At 35.9% G+C, this 13,383-nt stretch overlaps 1 protein-coding gene across 2 annotated transcripts in view; it reads right to left on the bottom strand.

Moving 5' to 3' along the window:
* Positions 1 to 5,198: 5,198 nt before the first annotated feature.
* The window catches only part of NFX1 (nuclear transcription factor, X-box binding 1), a 66,550-nt gene continuing 58,365 nt past the window's right edge, over positions 5,199 to 13,383 (bottom strand). For both annotated transcript variants that reach the window (XR_010433376.1, XM_064667144.1), the window contains 2 exons: positions 10,315 to 10,416; positions 5,199 to 9,113 (listed from right to left, as the gene is read on the bottom strand). Coding sequence is in view for 1 of the 2 variants with exons in the window: in XM_064667144.1 (XP_064523214.1) it covers positions 9,038 to 9,113; positions 10,315 to 10,416 (178 nt within the window). In the remaining variant the exon portion in view is untranslated. The remainder of the gene's footprint in view (positions 9,114 to 10,314; positions 10,417 to 13,383) is intronic.

Here is a 13,383-nt window from a genome sequence, read left to right as displayed (position 1 = left end):
CTGCCTACACTTTCCAAATGACTCAGCCAGCTTTTGTTTTTGAAATGTATTGCTGGTTGCTGTCCAGGCTGCAATATGCTCAGGAATACTACTGACTGTATGTGTCCCTTTCCTCATTTTATCCTGCTGTTTTCTCATCAGTGTGAGTCTGCTTCCTCCCAAAAACAGGGCACAGCCTGATTTTCTGCCCTTTTAGCAGAAAATGCTGGAGCAACATTTTCTTCATTCCTTCTCTGAATACCTCATGACTCCTGGGCTGCTGGAGTGACAACGCCTTTGTTCCTGGGCACATATGCTAGCCCTCCTGCTTTCTTACTTCCCCATCTTAGCCAAAACTGCTGTTTCCTGGCTATCTTATGCCATTAGACCTGTGCTGAGGAAGCCAAGATTGACAGAACCATGCATATGGTGCCAGCCCCGTTTCCAGTGTCATTCAGTTACAGTAGTAGAGACGTATGCTGCCTTCCTTACTACCTTTGTATTGTCAAGCATAAAGAAATTAATCATACCCATACCCTTCCAATGTTCTCCATCTTTTTGGCACCCTTATGACAAAAGGCTACTAGGTGTAATACAATCTTCAAGGAACTCTGGAATTAAAAACACCAGCCATGACCTGAGTCCATGCCTTTTTCTCTCTTTTGCCCAGTCTATTTTCCTAAAATTCCTCCTGTCACGGATTCATATGGGCCCACATTCCCACTCTGTACCTGGAATGGCCAAACTTCCCATCTAGTAACAATCAAGGGGTCTTGTACCTAGAGTGAGAAAAGAACATTACTGCTATTACTGGTAGACTGAATTTGAACAGAACAACCAAACAGGAATCAGTCAGTTACTGATTAGAGCTTGTATGCTACGGAATAATTCCAAAATTGCACTCTTCAGCTGTGACACTGGTGGAAAAAAGGGAAAGTCTTAGCTATAGATGCGCATAATTGTAAAGTAGTTTTTATTGATATTAATTTCTTTCACATGATTATATTTCCAATTTGAAGACCTGGATAATGGATAAGGTTTTGAAAACTATATTACGGGGTAACTGTTTTTAGTTTATATCCACATGAAGAGGAGCACATCTGCCACTACACTATTTTGCAAATCCTTTTGCTTCGGAAACAAGCCTTTTTATAACTTCTTGATATATATTGTAAGATGTTCATTCCACAGAATCAACTCATCCTGCTTCAATCAGTTTTTGATGACAGAATCTGTTTGGCCATTAAAAGTATTTGCATCATTAAGGAATTAAATATCAGGTAACACTCAGAGAATGCTTTACTAATCTCAGAATAAGAGATCTCTCTTCAAGCCAATGTCTCTCTAAATTATTTCAATTTTATACATTCTTTGATGCAAAAGAAATCTGTTATGAAGCACTGAAATAATCTTTTCATTCACTTAGAATAAATAAATGTTAAAAATCTGTTGCTTTTATCATTGTTATCCCAAAAATTAATATTTGAATTTAACTCTAACAGTCTTTGAATCTGCAAACACTGTAGTAAGTGAAGGATTACAGCCTCATCATGAGTTACATTGCATATACAGCTTATAAGGCCCCAGGAAAACATGGAAAATTTTATTTCCTTTCATTCAATCCATTTTGTTCTACCAGAAGATATTTTACCCATGAATGTGTGAAAACCACTTAAAGTTACACATTAGAAGAGTGCAAAAGCTGTATCAGAATAAACAACACCACCAAAGATTAAGAACTATCCAATTTAGAACAAAACAACCATCAAAAAGTCATTAGCATTGAACACTTCAATGTGATTGCAGAATTTCCTCTTTTATCAATTAACCAATCATGATCCTTTTGAAAAAGAAAGAAAAAACATAGCACAGATATTAGCATATTAATAGAATTGCTAGTGATTTCTGGAGACCGTATGCAACATTCAGAAAGATGAATAAAACAGACTAAGATGATAATCAGAATCAATAGCCTGTTCAAAAAAAAAAGGAAACTCAGGAACATCAAGACAGCCCAGCAAAGCAAAGACATGCAGAGAATTAATTCATCTCTACGAACACCTCTGTCAGCTAACACTGTATGTAGAAAAGGAACTGCTAAAGCTCAAGGACAAAACTGACCCAGAAGCAGAGCTTGTTTAAGTTGGCCATGAGTTGTAGGACCATATTGGTGGGAAGGGACTTTAGGGAGGTGATGTAGTTCGATTTCCTGCTACAAGCACGTCCAGTTAGAGAAGGTTGCTCAGGACCTCATATGTTCTTAATGTCTTCATAGTAGAAAATTCTGTAACATTTCTGAACGAACTCATCCTGTATTTTAACACCTTCATTGTAAAAGTTATTTTGTGTGTATCAAGTCATAATTTCTCATGTTTCAACTTCTGTCTATTTCCTCTCATCCTTCTAGTGCACTCTGGCTCCGTCTTCTTATACCCTCCCATTTGGTAGTTGTGCACAGCAGTAAGATCTCTTAATATTCTCTCTTTTGAAGCTGAACAAATCCAGTGATTTCGGCCTCTCCATGTATGTCACATCATGTACTCCTGCTTCCTGACCAACTTTGTGGTTTTCTGTTTGACTTGGTTCAGTCAAGGTCTTTCTTGTACTAGGGAGCCCACAGCTGGACCCAGTATGACTCGAGTCATCTCACAAGTGCTGAAGAGGGGAGTAATGACTTCCCTCGACCTGCTGTCTTTGTGCTTACTAATCCATCACAGTGCATCGCTGGCTGCCTTTGCCACAAGGGTGCACTGCTAACTCACAGTTAACTAGCTGTCCACCAGGATCCCCTGGCACCCAGCTCTTTTTATACAGCTGCTATATCTAGCCAATGAGCTCCAGCCTGTAAAATTTCATCAGGTTATTTTATTCCAAGTGCACAGCTTTGTGCACATTCGGGCTGAAGATTAAAATAATTTCTCATGGTGGGGAATGGAAAAAACAGGAGAATCAGAAAATTTAATTGATTTTGTATGAGGCTTTCTCAGTTACTTCTTAGTGCATTACTTACTTTGTAAGTACTTAGATATCAGCTGATAGGCAAGATGTAGTGCTCCTTAAATGTCTAATGAAGTTACCAAAAATACCTTATATAAACACCTTATATAAAAATTCATCACTTATTTCATTGATATTTCAGTTGCATCAATCCAATACCTGTTTAATCACTGCCTACTTCAATAGAATATAACTAGAATTGCATAAGGCTTTAAGCTGCTGAACTGTCCTTCCTAAGCAATCACACAGACACATACTTAATTAGAAACTTTGGCACTTATTTGATGCCAACATACTGAATTTAAACACCAGGATTTACTGCACTGATTGAAGATTTTAATTAACATTTCCTGAAATAGCATTTGTTAATAAGAGGTATCTAACTTACTGGGTAAGCAGTAAATTATGAAAATTCCTTACTGCTTGTTAAAAAAAAAGATAAGCTGTCTAGGTGCCTTGAATGGACAGAATTTACTTTCCTGACTGTACTGTTTGATAGGCAACTATCCAACACATCCAACAGTTTTCACCACACTTTTTACTTCCTAGAACTCAGATATAAATAATAATAAATAATGCCCCCTTGTAAAACATGTTAGCTTACCCTGCATACGCATTTTGAAAGGGACAGCCTTTTGGTTCCTACCTCCTATATAAAAAGTGTTCTATTAAGATAAACTTTTCTTTATAGTGATAATGATTTTAAGTTTAGTTTCTTACATCTCCTTACAAATGAAGCCCTCTAGTCCTCTGACTGGAATACATTTTCTACACTTTAAGGGAATAAATATGGATGTAGCAAGATGATTGGACACTGGAGTAAGCACATGTTAGATACATCAGAAAGCTGAATTGTTTACTAGGGGGCAGTTCCTGGGCATTACACAGAAAGTAAAGTTGTGAGGGGCAAGCAAAACACATCTCTACACAACAGACACATTTTGCCCCTTCTTCCTTTAACTGAAAAAAACTCCAGAGAAGGCAACAATAGGTCATAATGGAGCCCAAAATATTAAAGAGGATTGCCTGAAATACCAGAAAGGTGCTATACCTTCATCTATGCTCTGAAAAAGATTCTTTCAGTGGTAAAAACCATTTTCTATTGTGAAAGAGACCTGTATTTTCCATAGAGGTGTAAAACTGGACAACCTGGTTAAAAAAAAAACCAAAACAACAAAACCCCCCAGTGCTAGAAACAATACCTCATGGAATAACACCAAAGGACAGCATCAACATGGTTTCTCCTTCTGCTCAAGATGCTGCACTACTTCCTTCAAAAATCCTGAGATAACAAAGACTAAGAAACCTGGTCTAAAGCTCAGGAGCATCCAAAATACAGCCTCTCTAAATATACCCTTTCTAATGGCTCTGATATTCTTATTCATGGTTAAGTAACAAGTATATAGACAAAAATTTGCACATCAACCATCTTTGGAATTCAGCATCTTAGCAGAGCATGAGAACAGCATTTGTTAAATAGCAAGACTTCTACTGGGAACTCAGCATCTGCAAAGACTAAAATACTATAAACCCAACATTATTTGAACAATATTATTCTATCTAATCATATTTCCAACATGGACAAGTGAACAGAAAACAAAATTGATTTGTCTCTTCTGGTGCCATTTGCACACACTGGTAAGGATGAGATATTTGGTCACCTTCTAGTCAATGACAGTCCTGAACGGAAATGCAAGTGTTTTTTTCAGGCAAAGATTTCCAGTTAAGATCTGTTTCCCAATGCTTATACACCTGCAGCATACCATCTTCATCCTCCAAAAACATCCAGAAAAGAAAGTCCGAACTTACTGGCAGCTGAGGTAGCAAGACAAAAGGTTTCCAGCTGTCTTTCAAGAATTCTTCAATCTCAGATCACTTACTGAATTTCTGAAGCCATCTTGCACTTCACCTGAAATATCAGGTCAGGCTTTTGCTGTTGGAAATGCGTGACCTAGTATAAAACTTTCCAGAGGAGGCAAGTTCAAATTATTTCAAACTTCTAATTTTCAGACTGCTTGCTTTTTGAGTCTTCTTGCCACTTACTGAACTCTGATGATAAAGTTTTTACATCATCCTTCCACCCCCATTTATCATTCTGTGTTTGTTACATCTAATGGCCTAAGGGACTTTAAAGTTACATCAGTACCCACTCCCCTCCCCCCCTCCTTTACAGTCACAGTTACAACTGAATGGTGGACAAAAAACAATGAAGAAACCATCAGTTAAAATCATACATTTTATTGCCAAGTAGCATTTAGGCTGACATAATAAAGGGTTTTTCAGATAACCAAAATGTACATTTCTATTCAGAATCATCTCTTCTGTACTTCTGAATTCCAAGAAGATAGCACAGTCTCCATTTCCTGGGGAGCCCTCTTTACTTGCTTCATTCTCCATAGAGCACTCATTTAAAAACCACTTCAAATCCAGGAAATCACACTTTTCTTTCAAAATTTGAGGAAAAGGACTCCCCAGATTTCCATTTAAATCTTTACTGTTTCTCTGTGATGTCTCTGTGTTCCAACTTCGGAATACCAAGACAAAGTTTGCAAACAACTCCAAAGCACTGAACTTTCAATTTAGATTTATTTTAGGTTTATAAAGAAAGTAATTTTATATCAGTAACTTGAAAAAATCCAGTAAAATATAAATCTATCAACAAATAACTTAAGTGTTGTAAAACAATTTTACTTTGCTCATTTAGGTATGAGGCAGATACTGTACAAAACTGCCACAGAAACAGTGGTACTGAAGTCTACTTATGCATCTTATACAATTTTAGGTTAAACCCATGCACTGAATATTCAGAGCACTCTAAACATGTTAAACAATACAGATAGGCAATAGCAGAGCCCAAATGCCATAGTATCTGCCTATTTTATACACAATTTTAAAAGCACTTCATTAAGTTGCATAATTCCAATTGACATCACAGAACTTATTTCAAAAGATGTTTATTGCAAAGTACTTTTTTCAAATAAATTTACAGGGACCAATATTATTCTTAGGGCTCTGGAAAACTACTAGCACATCAAAGCTGAAGTCATAGTTCCAGTAATGTCAATAGGATTTTTGCCACTGACTTCATTGATGCGTGTCTTTTATCCACTCATTTTTCTATTAGATAAAGGTGTAAAGGCCAGCTCAGATTTACAAAATAGCTATTTGGAAAATATTTCCACGAGGCACACGTGCAATATAAAGATGAGTTATCACATATATCAAAACTACAGCCTTTATTACTATTCCATATGAAAGTCACTGATACATTGCAGCAAAAGCAAACAAAACCAGAGAGAACAGCACCACTGTTAACCTTTGCTGAATTCCTTAAGGCTAATGTAACTGTTCTGGGGAGAAAAATATCAATACTTTCTTTTTGGTATTACTTTCATGGGTAAACGTATAGTATCATGTTTTTAACCAAGTTATTAAAATGCATTAAAAAAAAGATTTGGCACATGTGACTTGCTTCATGACTACAGATATGCTCCAACAGCCATGATTTAGAGGTGTGTGACATATGGATCTATAAAAATATTTTAACATTCATGTAGTTAAGAGGTTAGTGATGGGAAGGATGACTTCTCAGTATTAAAAGATTCAATAATAATTATCAATCTCAGCTTGAGAAGCTGAAGATTAGCTCTGTTTTCTTATTACAAGCAGTGGCAGATATTTGACTGCTGAAGTGCATCTCACCAAGGCTCACATTTTTATGTTAAAGCCATAATCTGATGAAAATTCCGAAAAGCAGAGCTAAAAATAATGCTATGAAAATCTTTTTTTAAATTTCAAATCAGAGGTGTAAATGTGATGTTTTGGCTATATTCATGTGAAAATGTGAAAAGTTAGTAGGCTTCAGCTTTATTCTATTTATTATAAACTAAATCACCTTGGTTTTCTGCAGTGTTAAGTCTATGTGTGCTCCAGTATACATGCATCTAACTCAGTTCACTGGAAATGTGTACCAGCTCCTGTCGAGAACCCTACCTTTGCAGTATAACTATATACATTCTCCCTAAAGGTCTTAACTAGATTGAAATCAGTGCTGTATTAACTCAGTGCTATAGCTCTACGTTTCAAAACCAGAAATAGCCTTTGTTTGGTCATATTGAGCTGGCACTTGTCTGCAAGCTTTTCATACACATACACACTCCTCGCAATGAAGGGATTGAAGAAATACATTCCTGGAAAGATGTAGAGTAACTTACTTCTTCAGCTGAACTTAGCAGCATTGCACCTTGTAGAATCAAACCATAATTTGCTTATGAAATTAATGGCAATATAAGCTATATTGATACATTTTTCATTTCTGATCACAGAGTATTAGACAAAAAAACCATAAAACCAATTTAAATTACTACATACAAATTAGAAGCCTGAACACTCTTGGAGGTACCTGTTCTACCTGAAGCACTTCAAAACGTTTAAGACTGCATTTTTAAAAATGTGAAATAATAAACTCCTACAAAAATAAATGATAATAGCATGCATTTTCATTTTCAAAACATTTGGGGGACAGATACAGTCTGTGAGTTTGCTGCTAATTCTTTAATGTTTCATGAACTGTTCAACTGAAATGTAGCCACAGAATGCTTCATAGTTAAGGCTCAGGGTCATATGATAACTCTAAGTGAATCTAAGCATGCAGAACTGCCTTCCATTTTCTTGGCAACAAATCTCACACTACAACATGCTGGCTAAAAATTAAATCAACAGATGACCAAGTCTTCTGCTAGATCTGTTTCTTCTTCATGCTAAGGCCCTTTTAGCAGCAGCCTCTGCTGCTGTGCAGGGGACTCGCCTCTAGTGCTAATTATAGCAACCACAAGGATCAAGAAAAAGAGTGCATCAGTGTCAGAGTTCCTGAAGTTATTAATATAAAAAACCTTCTCCTCAAGAGAACAGATATAACTCAAATTCAGAGCTGTACCACCTCTTCCGATCAGACCTACAGTCTCCTCTCCCAGAGAGCTACTCACCTATCTTAAATCAAGATCTGGAAACAATTCTGGAAACTGTCATCCCATTTTGTTAATGGCATTTCCCATAAAACAAAGATCTTCCATTATCAGTTTAGATGGTCTTATAAATTTTACAAATATTATTCCAAATCCATAACATACTTAAACCAAACTTCACACATTCATCTTAAGCTTGCACAGTACAGAAAAAAATGTAAACCCCAATAAAACCATGCATAAAACACCAAAATATATATAAAGTCTGATTTTTGATTTTGTTCAAGGTTTTGAACAAAGACCAAGTTATTAAGTACTACTAAACTAAGTTATAGTAGTAATCTTGTGTTGTGGGGTTGGTTTTGTTGTTGTTTGGCTTGGGTTTTTTCCTTTGTTTTCGCTTGTTTGTTTCTTTCTGTTTTAACGCATCAAATTTGAAATAAAGTAAAATAAGTCTTAATCCCCACTTTCCCCAAATGCTGGCTCTTCAGATACCAAAGGAAGTCTGTGCTCTTAATATGCATTTATGTATATATTTATACTTAAATTTTATATTTCCTTCCATGCAAAAGAGTAACTCAAATTCCCAAATTTACCACATTAACACAAATGTGGATCAATAAAACATGAAAATACTTTGAGAATTTCCTGACCAGTGTTTTTATCACAGATCATTTCTAGTCTATTTTAATTTGTGTGAGATCTGACAAAATAAATCTTTGTGATTTATTATTGTTCTTAATATCCCAAAAATACATTTAATTACCACCAGTTCTCTTGGCTTTACAGGCATCAACGAAAATATACATCATTCTGACAGCACGTTAGATAAAAAATTGCACCAAACCCAGGTTTAAAAAGCTATACTACTATTAGGTATTATGCAGTCACGTAAACTGTTGAAATGCATAACTTTTTAAACTGTCACAATCTATCTAACTTTAGATGTTAAATCATGAATATGCTGAACAACTGATCATTTGACAGATAATCAAAAAGCACCTCACACAATAACTTAGTATCTTCACCTCTAAACTTCTGTATCATTCATAATCAACATGATTCTGATACATCTGAATGATTCTACATCAGTCACTTCAGTCTTGGACATCAAAGTAGTCAATTACTGGCTCTTCTTTTAATGGTTTGGATAAGCCAATGTTTCCACTACTCCTGAAATTATAAGAATATCAGATGTTACTCACATGCATGAAGAACAAGATACAAAGTAAACTGAAATCACAAACTCACATAATGTCTCAGTGTGCACATGTACACTGCTTTGGTAAATGGCATGTACTTCTAAATTACGTTTTAACAGAAGTACCTTAACGCTCCAAAAAGCCTTTGTTGACTGATTTTTGGAAAAAACATATACTTTATTAAATTAATGTACATCAACATGTCTGAATCAATAAAATTTGTTTCAGAGTTGTACCAGAAAATATAATTTACAATGATTTTGTAATATTTATTACAAAAATTATACTGTACTGAAGACTAAATGTTCAAAATGTCTTTTTAAAAAAAACAGCAAAAGAAATACTTTTTAAGTGAGCTGATGATCAAATGTGCTTGCTTTTAAAAGCAAGAGTAACAAAAAATACACAGTAATACCAAATCCAAACACTGTAAAAATTTTTTTCAGTAAGAGAGTATGAGATCTTCCAAAAAATTTTTTAGAATTAAGCACTCTGAAGAAATTTCACTTATAGTAATTAAAATAAATGGCCAAAGCCCTTTATTTAATTTTGCCACATAACTCCTTTACATGAATTAGGGCCACTGAAGACAGCAATTCCACAGAAGTGGAAATGAAAGTAACTACAGGTATCTGAAGCTGGCAGGTCATATGAAGCAAAGACTGTTCTATTAAGACTATTCAACAGGAAGCCTTATATATCCCACCTTCAGTAGTTTTCACTATCTGATAAAAATGGTAGTTCACCTTCAATCAACTGTGTAGTCATATCTATGCAAGAAAAATACATTTACTACGTGTCCCAACAAACCATGCCAGTAAGATATTATTCTTGTACAGAGAATGGTTAAAGGTAAAAAAAAAATTGCCAACTCTCCCAAATGGCACTCTCTTCCCAACTATCTGATATTTATTATAAAATAATTTTAAAACTCCATAATATTTGTTATATCACTATCCCTGTATCACATAGCCACTCCTACATTTTCTTCTCACTTCATTTCAGGCTTACTTCTCTGGAAAGAACATCTTAGTGCATGCTGAAAGCTCCAGAGCTGTGTGTGGGTTGGGAAAAAAAAAGAAATAGGGTGTATAGAGTTGAAGCTCAGGAAGATGTTCCTCAAGTAACTCAGCACAAAATTGAAAAACACTGTTTTGAAACGAATTCCTTACTTATCTGTTTGTTTGTAATGAGGAATAGGAGGTGGAGGCCTGCTCTGCATTTCTTTATCTAGCACAGAAGTTAAGGTATTGCTTGGACAAATGGATTTCCCTCTAAAGAAATAAAAGAAAGGTTATTTAATTCAATAGGAAATTACATTCATTAAGAAGCTGGGAAAGAGTAATATTTGTAAGCAGCAGTTTTGCTGTCAGAGTTCATACCTATATACTTTAATAATCTATTTAAATATTTAATTTTCCAACCATGGAGACTAGCAGTGCACAAAATACATTTTCATTACCAAGAAGAAGATATCCAGTACTCTAAATGTCTCTTCACAGAATCACAGAATATACTGAGTTGGAAGGGACCTACAAGGATCCAACTCTTAGCCCTGCACAGGACCATCGCCAAGAGTCACACCATGTGCCTGAGATTATTGCCCAAACACTTCTTGAACACTGTCGGGCTTGGTGCTATGACCCCTTCCCTGAGGAGCCTGTTCCAGTGCCCAACCACACTCGGAGTGAAGAACCTTTTTCTAATATCTAACCTTAACCTCCCCTGACACAACCCTCGCGTTCTGTCACTGGTCACCAAAGAGAAGAGAGCAGTGCCTGCCCCTCCTCCTCCTCTCACAAGATGCAGAAGCAGCTTACTAGATCTGAGCATTGATACTCAAGACTCCTTTTCTGCATATGAAGTGTACAACTCCTTTCTACTATGAAGTGCACAAAATGATCAACTGTTAAAATATCAAAAATGCAATACTTAAAACTCTAGGGCAACATATATCTGTTCTTTCAGGGAAAAAGATAAAAATTCAGAAGGAACAACTTAATAGCTTAACTCAGCATCATGAGAACACAGTTCACTGAATCTTCACAACATGTTATCTCATGTTTGGGAAGCACCTTCTCAGACTCTGGCAGTAAGTCATGTTAAACCTGTTGATCACTGCAAAGCCCTGCTAAGGAGCACTCTCCCAGGAACAGTGCAGCAACACTGCCTCTTCCTTGTCAGCTAGTCCAGGTGAACCAGATAAGAAAAAAAACCATTATGGATTAGAGAGGGGGAAAAAAAAATCAACTCTTTCTACCCTCCACACTAGTTACAATCTATTATGATTGTGATTGCCACCAAGCAATGAAGCATCTTGCTTGTGCTTGTCCTGTCTGCAATGCAAAGGTCACCGTATGGCTATAGTTGCAGGGCATTATTTTCTCCAGTATAGGAGGACAGTGTACTTTAGCAGTTATATGCTTTAGACATATACTGGTTGTGAATCACAGTCAACTTTAGTTGGCAGTCTGTGCCAAAGACTTGAACTGACTGGAGAAACAGAAAGGATATAAAAAAAAATCTGAAAACAAACAACCCCCAACACCCGGGAAAAAAAAGAAGTCCTAGAAAGATTGTTTCAAAAAGGCATCTAATTAAAAAAAAATAATTACCAAACACAGTATATCTCTATTAGGTTGTGGAGATGTCTTAAAATTTCCACTAAATTCATGAGCGACTTTCAAGAGTGAACTTGCTTTATTTCACTGTTATGATTTACTGCAAGACTGAAAGAGCATCCACTATCAGCATCTTTGCCACTCACAGTTTCTTCTTCGTCTTTTCTGGGGGCAGATAAGCTGAATAAATCAAAATTCCTAAACATTGTAAAGGTCCATTTCTTACGCTTTTTGCATTTTCCTCTAAACCCATGCTACTGACATTTTCAGACCAAACTACTTCTTGGTACACTAAACTGAACTGCTTTCCTATTTCTATCTGAATGGTTTATATTTGGTATTAGGAAAAATTTCTTCCCCAAAAGAGTTGCCAAGCACTGGAACAGGCTGCCCAGGGAAGTGGTTGAGTCACCATCCCTGGAAGTATTTAGAAGATGTGTAGACATGCTATTTAGGGACATGGTCTAGTGGTAGTAAAATTGGACCCAATGATCTTAAGGGTCTTTTCCCAACCTCAATGATTCTATGATTCTGTGTCAAGCACTAAATAATGTTTCCTCCTTATTTACTTCATTAATGCATTTTTAAATAAACTCCTCCAGACCATGAGATTCTTTGTGTTTACTAATTCCATGACATTCTTACTAATTACATTAGTAATTACATTACCTCCTTACTAATTACATTACATTCTTACTCAATGAATTCCTACAAGATTAACAAGTTCATCTTGTTCCTTTCAAAGTTACATACTGAATAGGAAAAATGCTGCAAAGCAATGGGTTGTATATTGTTATAATTCCAGAAATGTGCACGTGTTGAATTCCATGCTTCGCACACGCTTGGTAATTCATACTTTTTCCCCACCTTCCTCAGAGCTCTAAGCAGCTGAAATCTCACATTAGTACATAGATGAACACTAGTTCTACTTCAGAGCTTACAAAAATGAAGTCTTTGTCTTATTTCCATCATATTTGTCTTTTTTTTCCTGTCTCATTTCTATCAGTCTGAAAATACAATGGCCCATTTCTGTGATATTGAGGCAACACAGATGAAAAATGCCACAACATTTTCAAGGTAAGTTAGAAGTCCACTAAAATATGAAGTGGTGATCCCTGAATCCATTTCAGTATTCTTTTAAACTGAGTACTGTCAGTATATTCAAACGAACTAAAAAAATCTTACAAACATAGGTCACCAATTTAAAAAGTGTCCCTATCTCCTGAACAGTGAAAGTGTTCATTATTTGGGAAAAAAGTTACTTGCCAGTGACTATAATTTTTTCAACATTATATTATGTGTACATGTACATTCTAACGACAAGTATATTACAGTCCTATCAGTTGAGAATAGCTAATTTTCCCCTTGTGTAAAACAGTTAAAAACTCCTCCTCTCCTTTAGCTCCAAGCCTGTCATATAAAGTCAAATGCTCACACTATCATTTCAGTTACATCTCAACAGTAGAGTTCTACCTGAAAAAAATAAAAGAGGACAAAGGTAGATGGGAGAATATTTTGCTGTCTTCTTTCATTTTTATAACCTGTGATGTGCAAAAACATGGAAAGCAAATTGCCTGGCGGTAAATAAGCAAAAAAAAGAAAGGCTAGAAAGCCCTTCTC

The sequence above is a fragment of the Pseudopipra pipra genome, chromosome 1 (assembly GCF_036250125.1).
Source record: "Pseudopipra pipra isolate bDixPip1 chromosome 1, bDixPip1.hap1, whole genome shotgun sequence".
NCBI lineage: Eukaryota > Metazoa > Chordata > Aves > Passeriformes > Pipridae > Pseudopipra > Pseudopipra pipra.
This window is presented reverse-complemented; position numbering and strand designations above follow the sequence as displayed.